Raw genomic sequence first — 18638 nt, forward strand, 5'->3', positions numbered from 1 at the left:
TGCACCATTACTCTAAAATGTTGTGTAGCAGCAGTCCAGGCGGATTGGCCTTGTCCCAAATGAGGCCCTTAGCACTTTGAGAAAGAGCACCCTTCTAAAACCTAAACTGCCAAATGTAACAACTTAATGTTAACTAACTTGATTAAATTTCTATTGTGCAGTTAGAGGATTACTTTTATGGTTTTACTCTCTATTTTACATAAAGCCACTTAACAATTGTCTTTATTTTTTGTAACCACACAAATGCGCTGGATTTGAAAAAGAGTCTTTTTGCTAACACAGCACAAGCTTTTTCATGGCTAGATGAGAGTGTGGAAGTTGATCTGTAGTAGGCAGTCATAGGCAAGTCTGTGAATTGTTAGCCTAACGTAAGACGAAAGAAAATAATAGCGGTTGCCATGGCTGTCAAAAAGTTTTCCTGGTGAATGACCTCATGGAAGAAGATTAACATCACAGCCATCGCTGGCATCAGAAGCTTTATCATCGTGTGCCAACTTCCCACACAAACACAAAGAAACGCTGCTCTGTTGGTTTGGGATGAACTCCCTGTTGTATAATCACACCGTGTCATCTGTGACCATTTCGGATTGAGGCTGAATACGAACCTTCCTTTTTTGGATTTGCTTAGTGCCGGGCAATTCATCAATAATGGACTTTCTCTGAAATCTCAGGTTGATGTAATCTTTGGCAGTAAAACCGCTCTGCTATGATAATTCTAGTCTATTACCACAACATCCCCATCTAGATTCTGGATGTGTGGATGGATCTTTCCTCACCAGAAACCAATGTTTGGCTGTAGATTTTGACTTATTAGAGTGTGCTTGTTTGTACATGTACAGTAGGAACCTTTAGTAAAGAAAGCGGCTTTTGGAAAAATGGCTAAAAGCAATTTAGGCTTCGGTTTACAGCAGTCATTATTACTGTGAAACTCATTGGACAGGCTAATTAATTGGCAGATTTATATGCAAATATTGAGATCGACATTGGCCATTAAATGTGCCTTTTGACCAACTGACAATTAATTGTTTCAAAATTTATAATAACCATAAAAATAGCGGGTGATAAAAAGGTGTCAAATAAGTTTTTAATTAGATTTTGCCAGTTTGGTGTATGTAAAACATTGTTTTGTTGTTATGTCAACCATCTGCCCCCTTGTTTTGGGACAAGTTAATATCGCTTAACTTAAATTATAGACACAACATAGATGGTTATTTTGTCTATTTTTACTCCACCAAAGAAAATTATTCCAAATTAAGCAAAGCAGCATCAACCGTTGCGTGTCGTTGAACCAGAAAGTCTGACACAAACAGTCAAACTGAGCAATACAAGCATCTCTGTGTTTTATACTAAGTACCAGCACATGGCTTGTCTCATTAAATTCGAAAATAACTGTTCTATAAAAATTGCTATCGATCGAACACAAGGTTTGATGATTGCCATGGACAAACTGTAATTTTTTGCAATTTCCTATTTGTTTTTGTGCTGAAATATTATAAATAGTTACTTTTGAAAGTTTCCTTTCATTGCTGACATATCTGCTCGCTGTAATGAGTTTACCCAAGGAAGTTTTGTTGACATGTCAAATAAACATGTCCATTTTTAAAGTGACCATTTTTGTCTTTGTGTATTCCAATACAAGGGCACATATTCAGATTCGTCTTTCTCCTCGCCGAGGGGATTATTCTACCAAAACACATGGGAAAAAATAGAAAACTAAATGGATGAAACCAAATACAACATTGGTTACCCCCCAGGCTAGAGCTTATGTGTTTATTTCCTTTCCAATGTATTTGGTTTAGTTTTTAATTAGATTAGACATCCAGTATTGTGGTGGGAAGCCAGAGATCCCTGTTTCACCTAATGCTTCCTTTTGAATGCACTACAGAAACCAGATACATAGGCTGCTTTTGTTAGGCATCTAAATATATTTTTGAATACCCTTTTGTTAATTTAATGTCTGATTTTATCAACCGCATTTAGCTAATTTAGGGGAAACCAGGGCTGATTGTCAAACTGTTTACTCTAGTGAATATTACATTTACATTTATTTATTTTTTTCCTCAGGACAGTGTGTGAGACAACGGGTCTTCGCAGGCCCGTCGTCAGGCGAAAGGGTTCACCCAACCAAAGTTGACAAAAAATATAAAAGTCCAAATGATGACAATACTCACAGAGGTGTTAAGTGAAATGTGATGATTTATTTACAGTACTCGAGAGGTGAAACAGTCCCAGTAGGAACCCCCCCCCCCCAAAAAAACAACGCTATGCACAAAGTAACAAAGAAACACTGAACCAAAACAAACGGAAATATATACACGCAAATTTTGATACTGGAAAATTGCTCACGGCACCACAGTTGCACGCTCGCTCGCCAGGTAAACTGATGCCCTCACACTGGTCTGGGCTCTCCTTTAAAGCCCAAGCCCCGCCCCCTTGGATTAAACCAGGTCGACCAAATAGAGGCGTAAGTGTAAAAAGGTAAGAATGTACACATTTACAATAACACATAAAGATACATATAACTATAACATCCACTACATGTTTACATGTTTCATACTTTAAAATAAAGTATATTATATACAAAAATAAAAGAAATAAACAGATTACAACAACACAACATTTCCTACTTCCCCTTTAAGACAAACAATGGACGAGTCGGCTTCCGGTTGCTTAGCGCCAGCGCCACGTAACTCCGGCACTATATAGCCAGGCCACTGGGTGGCGCTCCGCTTGGCCGGCCAATGGAATGAGAGCAACGCGAAAGACCGACTACACAGATGCAAACAAACACTGAACAAAACGACAAACAACTTCACAATATCCAGATGCATGTGTGTGTGTGTGGGGGGGTTTAGGCACAGCGTGGATAACTGTTGGGGATGGAGATGGAGTGGATGTGTTTGAGTGTATGTGAAACCTGTATGCTAATGGCGTGCGTGTGCACCCACATCGCCTCAGCAGGAAACTACAGAGGAGGAGTGAGGTAAGATGCAGTGTATATGTGCTGCGCTAACCGACAGGGACAGGTCACTTTGTCACATCACCTCCCCCCTCTCCAGGCCGCGAACTGGCCGGGTACCGAGACAGGTAGTCGGCTATCTTGTTCTCGGGCCCAGGTCGATGTCGAACTTTGAATTGGTAAGGTTGTAGGGAAAGATACCATCTGGTAATACGAGAGTTGTGATCCTTCATTGTGTGAATCCATGCCAGGGCTCTGTGATCTGTTTCAAGGACAAATACCCTGCCCAGCAGGTAGTACCTGAGGCTCTCCAATGCCCACTTGATTGCCAGGCCTTCCTTCTCCACTGTGGAGTATCGAGTCTCTCTTGGCAGCAACTTCCTGCTCAGGTAAGCAATGGGCCTTTCTTCACCCGCATCTCCCTGGGCCAGGACTGCTCCAATCCCCACAGCAGAAGCATCCATCTGCACCACAAACTCCTTCGTGAAGTCTGGACTCTTGAGAACTGGCCATGAACACATCTGTGTCTTTAAGATGTTAAAGGCTGACTCACACTCCTCAGTCCGGGTAATGGGGTTCTTCACACTTTTGCAGAGCAGGTTGGTTAGTGGGACAGCAGTAGTGGAGAAGTTGGGAACGAAGCGTCGATACCATCCCACCAGCCCCAGGAAAGACCGGACCTCTTTCTTAGTTCTAGGTCTCGGACTGCGTCGAACAGCTTCTACCTTGTCCACTTGAGGTCTCAGCTCTCCATTTCCCAGGTGGTATCCAAGGTAGTTAGTCTCTGACTTTGCCCACTCACATTTAGCCATGTTTAAGATCAGGTCAGCCTCTCGGATCTTGCTCAGGGTCTTTTCAAGGTGCAGCAGATGGTCTTCCTAAGTTGTACTGTATATGACGACATCATCCAGATAAGCGGCTGACCATTCTTCACAGCTCCTGAGGACTTGGTCCATCAGCCGTTGAAACGTTGCGGGTGCCCCATGCAACCCGAACGGTAAGACGGTGAACTGATACAGCCCTAGCGGGGTCCGGAACGCCGTGTAGGGTCTGGACGCCTCCTCCAGGGGAACTTGCCAATACCCTTTGCAAAGATCCAAGGTGGTGATGTACTTGGCCTGACCGATCCTTTCCAGAAGATCGTCAATGCGTAGCATAGGGTAAGCATCAAATCTTGACTGGGCATTCAGTTTTTCGAAAGTCAATGCAGATGCGCAAGGTGTTGTCTTTCTTCGGGACAATAACAATTGGGCTACTCCACTCACTCTTGGAGGGTTCAATAACTCCCAACTCCAGCATTGTCTCGATCTCTTCCTTCAGAGGTGCCACCAGCCTTTCAGGTACTCTGTACGGCCGCTGTCGGGAAGGTGTTGGATCAAGAAGGTGGATTTGATGTTGTACCAGGTTGGTCCGCCCAGGCCTCTGACGAAACAACGAAGGGTACTGGTCCAGAAGATGGTGCAGCTCAGCTTGTTTGGATTCTTCCAGATGGAGCAGATCAACACCTGCTGGCTGTGCTGGCTCTCTCACCGTCGGCTCTGGTTGTTCGCCCTCCTGATCCTCTTCCACTTCCCGAACTAGCAGCGATGCTTCAAGTTTGCTGTGTGGTTCTTTCCACTCCTTCAGCAGATTGATGTGGTAAGTCTGTGTTACCTTGCCTTTGTCAGGGTGATGAATTTCGTATGTCACTGGTCCCATCTTGCGAACAACAGTGTAGGGTCCTTGCCACTTCATCAACAGTTTGTTCGTTGAGGTAGGAAGCAGTAACAGTACCCTTTTTCCAGGCTGCAGCTCTCGGATTCTGGCGTACTGGTCATACCATTTCTTTTGAGCTTGTTGGGCCTGTCGGAGGTTCTCTTGGGCCATCTCCCTGTAGTGCTCCAGGCGGTCTCTCATTTCAAGGACGTACTGGACAATGCCCTTCTCAGACTTCGCCGTCTCCTCAGATGAACCGGCCTCCCAGCTCTTCCGCAGGAGATCCAGTGGCCCTTGGACCCGCCATCCATACAGGAGCTCAAATGGAGAAAAGCCCGTTGATGCTTGTGGTACCTCCCTGTAGGCGAACAGCAAGAATGGTAGCCACTTGTCCCAGTCCCTTCCAGTGTCAGAGACGAACTTGCGAAGCATGTTTTTGAGTGTCTGGTTAAAACGCTCCATCAGTCTGAGGCATGTTCGTAGCGTCGGCTGGCTGCTGGACCCCATATAGGTTGGTGAGTCTCGGTCTCTCTGGTAAGCTGTGCCTCTGCGCTGAGCTGGCGTTGGGAGCTCCATCCGCGGGCTCTCAACATCACTCGCTGGCCGGGCAGCTTGCAGAATCGACTCTCGTAGACTCTGTAGCTCCAGAAGATAACGCTGCTCTCTCTGCTCTTGAGCGCACAGGAAATCACGCATCACAGCATACATCCCGCCTGATGCAGCAGGAGAGACGGGTCTGACCTGCGGTGACGTGGACTTGGAACGAACGGGTGGAAGATGCCCCTCTCTCTCCTCCTCTGTACAGTCAACAGAGTCCCAGGCCACATCCTTCTCAGCCACAGCTTTGGACTGGGAGCGAAGCCCCACCCTAGGCTTCCTGCCTCTCATCACAGTCTTGCGAGTAGCTATCCCACTTCTGACACCAAATGTGAGACAACGGGTCTTCGCAGGCGCGTCGTCAGGCGAAAGGGTTCACCCAACCCAAAAAGTTGACAAAAAATATAAAAATCCAAATGATGACAATACTCACAGAGGTGTTAAGTGAAATGTGGTGATTTTATTTACAGTACTCGAGAGGTGAAACAGTCCCAGTAGGAACCCCCCCCCCCCAAAAAAACAACGCTATGCACAAAGTAACAAAGAAACACTGAACCAAAACAAAACAAACGGAAATATATACACGCAAATTTTGATACTGGAAAATTGCTCACGGCACCACAGTTGCACGCTCGCTCGCCAGGTAAACTGATGCCCTCACACTGGTCTGGGCTCTCCTTTAAAGCCCAAGCCCCGCCCCCTTGGATTAAACCAGGTCGACCAAATAGAGGCGTAAGTGTAAAAAGGTAAGAATGTACACATTTACAATAACACATAAAGATACATATAACTATAACATCCACTACATGTTTACATGTTTCATACTTTAAAATAAAGTATATTATATACAAAAATAACAGAAATAAACAGATTACAACAACACAACATTTCCTACTTCCCCTTTAAGACAAAAAATGGGCGAGTCGGCTTCCGGTTGCTTAGCGCCAGTGCCACGTAACTCCGGCACTACATAGCCAGGCCACTGGGTGGCGCTCCGCTTGGTCGGCCAATGGAAGGAGAGCAACGCGAAAGACCGACTACACAGACGCAAACAAACATTGAACAAAACGACAAACAACTTCACAATATCCAGATGCATGTGTGTGTGTGTGTGGGGGTTTAGGCACAGCGTGGATAACTGTTGGGGATGGAGATGGAGTGGATGTGTTTGAGTGTATGTGAAACCTTTATGCTAATGGCGTGCGTGTGCACCCACATCGCCTCAGCAGGAAACTACAGAGGAGGAGTGAGGTAAGATGCAGTGTATATGTGCTGCGCTAACAGACAGGGACAGGTCACTTTGTCACACAGTGTTTTATGTGTACATGCTAAATATGTTACGATATTAAATATTGTATATAAAATAATATATATTTATTAAAAAAAATTGTGCAACTTATGATGTTACAATTTTAGTTTGAAGGCTAAAACAAACGATTTAGTATTAATAAAACTATGTTCAACAAGTTAAAGCGCCAGTGATAACTATCTCCGGCCTCCAATATATATAAACAAATAGTTGTAATTTAAGTTTTAAAGTCACGCCTTCCCATTTTTCCATCTTCAGACCAATAAATGTGTGAGTTAGACACATATTCCTTGTAGAAAGTGTCTGAAACCGTAATGGCATACCGTCAGAGAGTTAGTGTGTCTTGGCTGATGCAATGTAAACTCACTCTCTTTAGAGGCACTGTTGCTTTTAGCAGCACACGGTGGGGTGGTTGCGCGTTCAGTTGCAGCAATCATGCGGATGCCAGACAGAATAGAGCCGCCTGCTCTCCAGCAGTATGAAATGTTAGCGTTTATGTTGTTAGCGAGCCCACTATTCCCTCAGAGAGAAGGAGAGCGTATTCCGCGACATGCTGCTGGAAAAGCCAGCGGGATAATAATTGGCTGTTTTATTCCGGCGGACAGCAGCGGCGTGGGGCGGACACGTCTCTCAGCCGCTTGCACACGCCAGGGAGGGGGGGGGGAAAGCATCTGTAACGGGGATGTTACATTCTGAACCCAGAATAAACACAGTCCAACAAAACATGCACTGCCTGGCCTCTGCTTTGGCTCTATTATTTCACTTTGTTCGCTGCAGACAGAGCTGTGGCCCTTTTTTAAGGGGTTTCTTGGAAGCGTTCATATTTCTAGCTGACTAAACAGACTAAACACAACTTTGACTGGACGCGTGACCTCCGATACCTTCTATGTTTTTTGCTCGTTCAGTCTCTTTCGTCATTTTATTGGCACTTCAAAGGATTCCATAGGCGCACAGCAGTACCATATAAGTCCAAATCTCAGCGTTTTATAGCCACTGTTTGTCATTCACGCTTCCCTCATTTTGCCTTCTGTATTTTCCAGGTTTCTCGCTTGCTAATTCCCATTAACAATATGCCTTTCCTTTCCCTTTCATGTGAGATTTTGTCACAAGACTTTTTTCTCTTGTTGGACACAGATGAAACCTCTGTAGAGAAGCCAATCCCATTGAAGGTTTGTTTTTTTGACAGCTCAGGTCGGGGAACATGTCTGGACAATGAGCCTCTGAAACGAGACTTCCTGTACCCCACTGTGGCTCCAGGGCAGGTGTACGATGCAGATGAGCAGTGCCGTTTCCAGTACGGTGCCTCCTCCCGTCAGTGCAAATATGGGGTAAGAAAGCTGCAACACACTATCATGCTCTGGGAATGTCATGCTCACATAGTGACATTTGTTGGCTCAGACACCAAACATTTTTGGCATTTTTGAGTGAGAGAATGGGACAGTTCTGCTTCAACCATGATCTTTTTTTAAATAGCAGTATCAGTATCTGGCTGCCGTACAAGCATTTCACTGCATATCGTACGGTGTATGACTGTGTATGTGACAAATAAAATTTGAATTTGAATTTGAATAAAGGGTTCATTAAAATAAAAAATTACAAGCTTTAAAAGTTAATTGGGTAATATCTTTGCCATTATTGTCAGCAAACGCTAAAGCAAAAATACCTGTTTTCAAACAGGTTTCCCAAACTCATGCCGTTGGTGTTGCTATGGCAGACTCACACAACAACCTCACACAAACCAACAAGCACAACTATTCTGTGGTTGCTTAAAAGTCATGATAAAGTTGATAAAGTAAAACATAACAATGGTAGATGTTGGATTTTTAAACATTGCAGAAATGTTGTTACAATCACTGTTGCCAATTGCTTTAAAGGGAAAATAGCAAAAGTATGCTCACTAAATGACGCTAGATGGCGATATACTGTACCAGCGAGTCTCGGAAACTAAGATAAACCATATCTAGTTTTATAGATGCGATGGTATATAGGTATATCATTTTTATTGGTATATATTGGTATAATCTCGCCTAGCGACTGCAGTTGTTGATAGGTACATTTTTTGAAAAAGTTCCGAAAGGGGATTCCAAAGTCACTAAATCGAGCGGCTAAGTTGCCAGTGCTGGTTACAATGGGCCAACAATACAGTGGTTGTCATTTAAATGCTTTATTCAAATGTACAAATTACATTATTTTAAAACCTGGTTTTGCTCTGGTTTTGTTTTTGTTGTAAAAATTTTTTTTTTTGCTACATTCTTGATACCTGTGACATTAAAACCTGCTGTGTATGTACTAAAATCCAAGAGCTGATTTTGATTCACAAGGCGGTTTGATTCAGATTGACGTGTTGTGAGAAAGTGCTGTGGTGTCTCACTTGGACTTGTAAGGAATATATCGAGTTTAAGTTTTTGTAACACTTGCCCTGATTGTGGAGAACTTTTGGACGCTTTGAGAAACACAGGTGATAGCAATCAGTTGAGATTATTAAAAATGTTTCAGATTTCACTTCCTTTGAGGGCTAGAAGTGAGGCTGCCAAGTCGATACTCTCTTGTAGTAGGTCACATGATGCCATAAATGTTGTCGAAATTAAAGATCGTTGTTTTATCAGCACCTGAAACGAGCTTTGTCGAGCATGTTTGAAGTCGGGCCACATATCTTTCAGAGAAAGCCCATACTTGAGGTTTGTTTCTTTTCCTGCCGAATCCCCAGACTTTTGGAAATGATAATGATTTTACCCAAAGAATAACAAACTTAAGCAAATAAACTGACACCGGGAGGGAAAAAAGGCTTGAATGAAGCCAGGAAAATTAATGATCAATAAGAGATGGTGCTCTGCTTAGGACAAATATGCGGCTTTGCTTTCTACACCAGAAAAGAATTAAATTACCCGAGATTACAGAGTTCTTTTGTTTCATTGAGAGATATATCCGCCAGTGGATGAACGCATGCCAAAAAGAGAACCCTGTAATTTCTCTCTTTAGCTCATAACTGTGGTATAGATCAGCATGGAAGACGGTCATGTAAAGAAAAAAAGTCTTGCATTCCCTTGGCTCAAGTTTAATACAGCGTGTAGTGTTAGTGGATTCTGACAATCTTATTTTTTTCTGCCAACCATCTGTTTAATACATGCCTTTGGAGAATTATAACCACACCAGCAGACCAGAGGTTTGAATTTGGTTTGGAAAAACTGTTACGGAGAGATAAACACACACCTGGGGGGGTGGACAAAAAATTTGAAACCTAAAAATATATTAATATCAAAGACCTAATAAGGAGTACGGCCACCTTTTGTCTTTGATTCTTCCTGGAATGCTGTCATACATTTCCTGAATGGTGTGGAGTGGAATTTACCCCATTCTTCAAGAAAACTTGAGCTTGGGGGTCTTTAGGACAAAGCCAGTGGAAATCTATTTCTAAATCTATTCTGCTTCAGATCAATGGTGTTTAGATCTAGTGACTAGAGAGGATGTGGGAGGCATTACACTTTATCCAGCTGTTTATTAAACCACCAATTAATTAGCAGTATATATGAGGAGATTATCACCATGGAACATGGGAACATCATAAAGGAAAATATTTAGTGGCAGTGGAGAGCACCTATTATGGTAAAGTGGTCTCAACAGTTTCACTGTGACTGGATCATTTTGAGGCTGGACTTATATGGATAATTTTATACTGGATGTGACTGGTGACAATGAAGAGTCTGAACTGAGTGGGATCAGAAATGATGATACACTTATACAGGAGGAAGGTTCAGGGGTGGGCAGGGTGGGAAGCACTACCTCAGTTTCTCAGTCAATTAGCCAGTTTTCCTCATCTAGCTCCACTAAAATTCCCACTGGTGTGCACAATACGGCCGGTTCACACACCTGGTCAGCCGGGACCTCAGGTTCCTCCTCCATGGAAAAATGCTGGCTCCATCTCAGTCCAGATCTCTATGCAGGAATGAGTAGGGTCTCTCTGCAGTGGACTCTGGCTCTTTGTGCCCTGTGGACGTGGGCCCTGGGTCCTGGCTCTGGGATGATGATGGATGGGTTGAATGCTGGCAGCGGGATCCTCGTCTACATCGCCCACAGTAAAACAAGATCCGACGGCCCACAGGTTGAAGTTGATGTACTCGTCCAGCAGGAGTTTCCCCGGGGCATCACCAGGCAGATCTTGTCATCCAGTCCAACCCAAAATCCCTCCATAAGCTACTTGTCGCTGTAGACGACGAGGTGGCTGGCAACGATAAACTCCAAATATGCCTCCAGGTTCCTTCCTCCTTGGAAAAATACTTTTTATACTTTTAATTTTTGCTTTTAATAAATACGTTTGCCCTGTTGGGCTCAAAGGGGTTCCCCATCGGGCCCAAGTTAATCGAGGCTAACTTCCTCTTAGATTAATCTAAGTGATCTAATAGAGAAGAAACACTAACAAAACAGCGTGTATACCATGACAATACCAGACAAGGGATTAAAGAAACTGTAACTAATGAAATAATGAACTAAATGACAGGTGAACTACTCTGTATAATTGTGTATGTGACGAATAAAAATCTTGAATCTTGAAGTTGAGTAGGTGAGTAATTAAACAGACAGAGAAACTAGGTCAGATGACAAAACAAGAAAGACATAACCAAAAGACAATGAAAACATGATAAAAACTAAACAAAGGTGTTACATAGAAATACTTATTGAATATATATATAAAGGATATTTCTATCAGAAGACCAAAGCTGTGACTGAAATGGAACACTTTGTAAAAATTAGCACAGATAACCACAAATCTAAAGATCCTTTATATGCTTATTTCATATTGAAATTCTTATTCCAGCCACTTAGTGCCACATAACTTTAAAACTGTTGAAATTACTTTGGTCTTAGTGAATTTGGCCCATTTTTAACCTGCACTCCCAGCTTAAAGCAGCCAGTGCTGGGGTCTCGCTGGTCAAACCTACCCCTCTGACCTTCTCAGCATGGGCATCTTGAATGGGCCAGCAGGAAACCTTATTAAAACCAGCCACAGAGGTGGAGCTTTTGCAACCTGAGAGTGGCAGTTTGTCGCTTTATTTAATCTGGATGGCCTGGGCAGCTGAGTCTTATTTACTGACCTGGGGTCAGCGGCGGTGCTCCCTATCGTAAGTCTTTTTCATGGGGGCATTTCTCTGTCCTGTAAATCCTGTGAAGTTCAGGCTTTAAAGGGAACTGGTGCACTTTAATGGGAAATCTAATGCAGGGTTCTACAAAGCTACACTTGTAATGTACGGAAAGCCTTATGTCTTCCTATGCTCAAACTTAAGACCCCAGCATGGTTCTTTAGAGCATATGGAAGTTAGTTCTTTGGTGCATTTGTCAAATACTTATAAGGCAGTTCTAAAAAATTGAAACTGACAATTTCAACTTCTATGCTGATCTTATGAAGTGATGTAAATTTGAGGGAATCAGCAACAAAATGTCATGTAAAAAAGCTTAGATATTTAAGGTGTGGTCACACTAGCGAAACTTTTTTTGCTAAATTTAGCAAGTTCACGTCCAAACCAAGCAGCTTCATTGTGTGGTCCTGTGGCTAATTTTACACAATGATTACAAAATTGGTCTCATTTTTAAAAAGGTTTCTATTTAACGAAAAATTAGCCTTAGTAAATGAACTATTATTTATAAGTTTTTCCTTTCCTTCTGGGGCCTGAAATAGAGGAATTTTGGTGAATACTGACAATATTTTGCTGAATGTGTTTTCGTGCTGGCACCTTGGCTGGCTTAGGTCTGTCATGGATAAATAAATATGACAATTAAACCGCCAGTAGGTTTTAATGAAAATAAATAAAATTTCAGGTTTGAGTTTACGGCATTTTAATTCATGTATGATACTCCTAAAAAAGCATACACTAGCACTTTTAGGACAACTTTTAGCTACACTCTAAAAATTGCTGGGTTAAAAACAACCCAACTTGGGTTATTTGGCAACACAGCGCTGGATAAATATTGGACAGAACACATGCTGGATTATTTTGACCCAGCAGGTTGGGTTAAATATTTTTACCCAAAATGCTGGGTTGTTTTATTTAAGTCAGCTGTTGTTTAAAAATTATATTACTGGCTTAAAATGGACTTGAAATTAAAAATCACACAGAGAATTACTTTTGGGAACAGCAAAAATCAAAAGACGAACATTTATTATTAAGCAAGAACACATGGACAAAATACACGACAAATAGAATTTATTTGGGTGAATACAGCATAGTTTTCAATATTACATATATTTAAACTCGTTTAACAAGCATTTTAGACATAAAAATTTAATATTTAAAAGTAACATTTTAATTTAAGTGTAATCAACCGTTCTCTGTAATCGCTTTTTACTGAAATGGTGCTAATTCTCGTGTCGGTGTGTCACCAAAATCTGAGCTGGTGAAGGGCTGCTATTCGCGGGGGAACTACGAACCTCAGACCGCTGCCTCGCGTTTCACTCGTAGCTGAGAGATGCCACGACTGACTCCATAACCTGCCCATAAACAAACTGTACTGAGATTAGAGAACATATTTTAACATCAAATTAAATTCACTCAGTAATTATATATTAAATAAATTCAGTATTATAATGAATAAAATCAGTTTATGCAAGTCAAAAGACGTTTCCATCATGCGAAGCGACCGCTGCTGACGCAGCTGACTGACATCTCGTCCCAGCAATTGGGTTAAAAAAAATAAGCCAGAGAGTAGCTTTTTGAAAAATTACATTTAAAATTGAATAGGGTTGAAAATTTAACTAATAGATATCACCATACTTCACCGGTTGATACATTATGAATTGCAAATTTTTTTTGGGAAATATTCAATCAAATATGCCACCGACCAGCAAGTTGCATATTAGCAATGGTGCAACTACAGCTTATTGGCTATTAAAAAGGGGGTGGGTTCTTTCAATATGCCCCGCCCAAACATCTTGTTTCAATGCAGAAATGAAGCAATTTCATGCAGTCTCGTAAAAAGCCTGGTGGAGAAACCAGTCCACCACAGTATGCTGGTCTTGAGTTTATTTTTTCTGCCCCTTGAGAATTGATATACTGTATTCTGACCAACTTGCTTTTGCCTTCTTTCCTAGGAAGTGTGTAGAGAGCTCTGGTGCCTTAGCAAAAGTAACCGCTGTGTCACCAACAGTATCCCTGCTGCAGAAGGAACCCTGTGCCAGACCAGCACCATTGAAAAGGGGGTAAGTCAGCATGCCATGACGGAAAGATTTATGCAATGGGAAAGGTTATGAAATGGCAGGTAGTGGGAAACAGACTCCTGACAGATTAGAGAAGAGAATGGCTCCGGGTGTAGCATTTGTCCCTGCTCTCGTTGTACCAGATATGGGAATAAGAACCTATTCCCAGTGTTCACTCATGCACACAGCGTTTAGGTCATCAGTTCACATTTCTGCTGGTCCAGGTTAGAGAGACAGTTTTAACAAAGATTAGAGTGGCCATTGTCCTCGTTCGTAGGATGGCTCAAGAGGAAGAATGGACGAGGACCACGAGCTGTCGGCCTTTGTTACCATTCGCTCACTGGATCTATTTACTGCCAAGCTCTTGTGCGCTGTCTTGGACAAGCAGCGAGCCCCAGGTTGAGCCGCTGTTTTTTTTTTGCGGGTGGCGTACTTATGTCTGCCCCTGGCTGGGTCGGCATCAAAGGAATACGAATGTCAGCCATTTCTCACCCAGCGTGTAATGGAGTGGAGGCCCTGCCAGCTCCAGAAAGATGAGAAATGGAAAGACAGAGAAAATGGGGTGACCACACATGCTACTGAATATGCTTTCCACCAACGCCACTGATAATGAATTTGTCACGTCATAAAGAATGACTGTCGAACACTCCAGAAAGCACAATGCCAGAAAGCTGCCCATTTCAAGGCAGATATTATTCCTAATCTGTCACTGAAGACATTCTTCCACTCTTTGTTTAAATGTGATGTGACAACATGAAATCAAAATAATTGAGTTCATGTACTTACTCAATAAAGTCACTGATTTATCAGTGTTTTATAATAATAGTGACAGTAATAGTGATACAACCCGAATTCCAGAAACGTTGGGACATTTTTTAAATTTTAATAAAATTATTAAAATAAAAAGTCACATGAGCCAATATTTTATTCACAATAGAACATAGATAACATAACAGAGGTTTAAACTGAGAAATTGTACAATTTTATGCACAAAATTAGCTCATTCCAAATTTGATGCCTGCTACAGGTCTCAAAATAGGACAGGGGCATGTTTACCATGTGTAGCATCTCCTTTTCTTTTCAAAACAGTTTGAAGACGTCTGGGCATCGAGGTTATGAGTTTCTGGAGTTTTGGTGTTGGAATTTGGTCCCATTCTTGCCTGATATAGGTTTCCAGCTGCTGAAGAGTTAGTAGTCATCTTTGATGTATTTTTCATTTAATGATGCACCAAATGTTCTCTGTAGGTGAAAGATCTGGACTGCAGGCAGGCCAATTCAGCACCTGGACTCTTCTACTACGAAGCCATGCTGTTGTAATAGCTGCAGTATGTGGTTTTGCATTGTCTTGCTGAAATACATGCCGTCTCAAGGGGAGCATATGTTGCTCTAAAACCTTTTATATACCTTTCAGCATTCATAGTGCCTTCCAAAACATGAAAGCTGCCCATATCGTATGCACTTATGCACCCCCATACCATCAGAGATGCTGACTTTTGAACTAAATGCTGATAACACGCTGGAAGGTCTCCCTCCTCTTTAGTCCGGCGTCCATGATTTCCAACAAGAATGTCAAATTTTGACTTGTCTGACCATATAACACTTTTCCACTTTGAAACAGCCCATTTTAAATGAGCCTCGGCCCACAGGACACGATGGCGCTTCTGGACCATGTTCACATATGGCTTCCTTTTTGCATGATAGAGCTTTAGTTGGTATCTGCAGATGGCACGGCAGATTGTGTTTACCGACAGTGGTTTCTGGAAGTATTCCTGGGCCCATTTAGTAATGTCAATGACAGAATGCAGCGTTGTCTGAGGGCCCGAAGAGCACAAGCATCCAACAAAGGTCTTCGACCTTGTCCCTTACGCACAGAGATTTCTCCAGGTTCTCTGAATCTTTTGATGATGTTATGCAGTGTAGATGATGAGATTTGCAGAGCCTTTGCAATTTGATGTTGAGGAACGTTGTTTTTAAAATATTCCACAATCTTTTTACGCACTCTTTTCATAGATTGGACAGCTTCTGCCCATCTTCACTTCTGAGAGACTCTGCCTCTCTAAGACATCCCTTTTATGGCTAGACCTGATGTCAATTAACTTAATTAGTTGCTAGATGTTCTCCCAGCTGAATCTTTTCAAAATGTCTTGCTTTTTCAGCCCTTTGTTGCCCCCATGCCAACTTTTTTGAGACCTGTAGCGGGCATCAAATTTGAAATGAGCTCATTTAGTGGATAAGTGTAACATTTATCTCTATGTTCTCTATATTCTATTGTGAATAACATATTGGCTCATGTGATTTGAAAGTCTTATAGTTTTCATTTTATTCAAATTTAAATAAAATTTATTATATATCTATTAGTTATCATTAATAGAATCATCCACTGAAAGAAAAAAAACAAAACAAAAAAAACAAATATATATGTATGTGTGTATATATGTATGTGTTGACCACTGTAATATATCAACAAAGTATCAAAAGTAAACAATTTTTTTCTCTAAAGCAACCACAAATCTCTTATATAAACTATATCTTTATCTGTATCTTTATAAACTATATAATACATACTGAGTTATTACATTATATTATATTACATTTATATGTATATTACATTATTTATGTTACTTGCGTCTATTATTTATTCAAAAACCCTAATAAAATCAGGTTTTACTTTCATTGTCAAGTTTTCACTGAGTATGTCGCAATGCAGTATGCGATACTGCCTTTGAGCTTTGTTAAAAAACAAAGTACAGTTTGTTAGGGAGCAGCATAATAATGCTGCCTACTTTTTAAACAGCCTTCAAAGCATGCATATGATACACTACCTTAAAATGATGCTGACGGAGGCCGCTCACTAGGCTTTACAACAGCACGTCTCTTAGATAAGACATTCTTTAAGAGGTTATTTTGGACCTGCCTGCTAGTGTCTTAGCACACTACCCTGATTTCAGACACTGGTAGGTGAGGACACAGCCTTTCCCTTGCCAAGTTCTCTGTCTGTGGATGAGAGAAAGAACAAACCATCTAGATCCCTCCAGACAGAGGGAGAGAGTGAGAAAGAGCCAGAACTTAACCTACTGACACAGTTGCACAGTGACGACAGTTTCCAGCGTCTCCAATCCCTGTCCTCGTGTCCCATGGGCTGGATGGATTATGAGATCTTGCCTTCAGAAGATTCCATGTGGTCCTGAGGCATTACAAAACCTTGAGTCTGTTTTTATTCTGGAGTGGATTCAGATTAGGGACAGTAGGTGAAGATGCTGTTTACACAAAACAAGATTTAGCCTAGAGACATCTCTCAAATGAGAGCTACGCTTTACTTCGGTGGACATACCGATTACAATAAGGTTCAGCAATTGAAAATGTAAGAATGAGCAAGGGAATGTTCAGTAACACTTTACTTGAAGCCTGTGTGGTTGCACTTTATTTTAAGGTGTCCTTGTTACAGAGTAATTATACATTTAAGTACTGAGTAATATTAATTAGCTACATGTACTTATTATATGGTTAGGTTTAGGATTAGGGTTTGGTTTAGGGTTACTTGCATGCAATTATGCATAATTAATTGTTATTATATTAGTAAGTACATGTTACCGAATTTCCTGTCATGGATTAATAATTTCAGAGGAAGTCAACCAATAGGTATCACTACAAATGCCAGTGATATATCACTATATATTTTTCCTCTTTTAGAAAAATGAAATGGAAATAGGGCAAATGTGAATACAAAAATTATATTTGTTTTTGTGTTTTTATTTACTACTGTAGAAGTTTTCCCAACAGAGAGAATTTGGAGAGAAAAAAATCCATAGCATTCATGATGTACCAGTTTTAATATATAAATGCAAATGTAAGCCTACAGCAGAAAAGATGATTTTATAAGAACTTTTTCTTTAACAATGATTTTTCTATATCTGTGTATCAGTGGTGCTATCAGGGTGAATGTGTTGCGTTCGGGACGTGGCCGCAGAGCGTGGATGGAAGCTGGGGACCTTGGACCACCTGGGGCGAGTGCAGTCGTACCTGCGGCGGCGGCGTCTCCTCTTCCATGCGACACTGTGACAGCCCACCGTAAGTAGGCAAAGTAAGCCAGAACAAAACTGAACGGGTCCCTATTTAGTCCATCTCACTAGAGCTCACACTCACACTTCTCATTTCTATGCACAAATTAAGACTGGACTGATAACACAACATCAGTTAGGACATACTATTAAGGTGTGGTCACATTTACTGGTGTTCAGCGATTTTGTTTGGCAAATTTTTTGTGGGCAAAATCCAGTCATCTCAATAGGAATTCATGCAATCTGGAATTTCCTGTGAGGGTGAAATATTTCCCAATTTAGCAATGGCTTCAGGTTAATCATGTGAATTCATCACTACATTATTGACAGTAGACAATGAACCTTTTTTACCCACAAACCTTTGCAAATGTATCCTCATTGTTAGGGTTCACTTGCAAATTAGTATGCATCAACCCAAGTGTTGCAGTTTCAGGTACACTACCAGTCAAAGTTTGAAATAATTATGATCTTTATTTTTTTCTGAAAGAAGTCTCTTATGCTTTGCCTTCACAAAATAAATTCTATTTTAAAAAAAATATTAAAATACGATTTTAAATTGTAATAATATTTGAAAATATTACTTTTAGACTGGGTTTTTGAACAAATAAACACAGCATTGGTGAGCATAAGAGACTTCTTTCAAAAACATAAAAAAAATCTTAATTATTCCAAACTTTTGACTGTATTTTAACTGCAGAAAAAACATAGCAATCCCAGGCACTATATTAAAAATGTTTTTATGGTTGTACAGTAGATACCCAAAAATGACAATTGTCATCATTTATTGATTTCCATGGTATTTCTTTCCATACTGTGGCAGTCAATGGCTACCAG

General features: G+C 41.2%; 1 protein-coding gene across 1 annotated transcript in view; it reads left to right on the forward strand.

Annotated features, from left to right (window-relative positions):
* The window catches only part of LOC306865362 (A disintegrin and metalloproteinase with thrombospondin motifs 6-like), a gene marked incomplete at its 5' end in the record, with an annotated part of 89416 nt that overhangs the window by 26567 nt on the left and 44211 nt on the right, over positions 1–18638 (forward strand). Inside the window, 3 exons of the mRNA XM_079409921.1 lie at positions 7747–7888; positions 13642–13749; positions 17669–17814. Of these exons, the coding sequence (XP_079266047.1) occupies positions 7747–7888; positions 13642–13749; positions 17669–17814 (396 nt within the window). The remainder of the gene's footprint in view (positions 1–7746; positions 7889–13641; positions 13750–17668; positions 17815–18638) is intronic.

The sequence above is a fragment of the Barbus barbus genome (assembly GCF_936440315.1).
Source record: "Barbus barbus genome assembly, chromosome: 47".
In the NCBI taxonomy this organism is placed as follows: domain Eukaryota; kingdom Metazoa; phylum Chordata; class Actinopteri; order Cypriniformes; family Cyprinidae; genus Barbus; species Barbus barbus.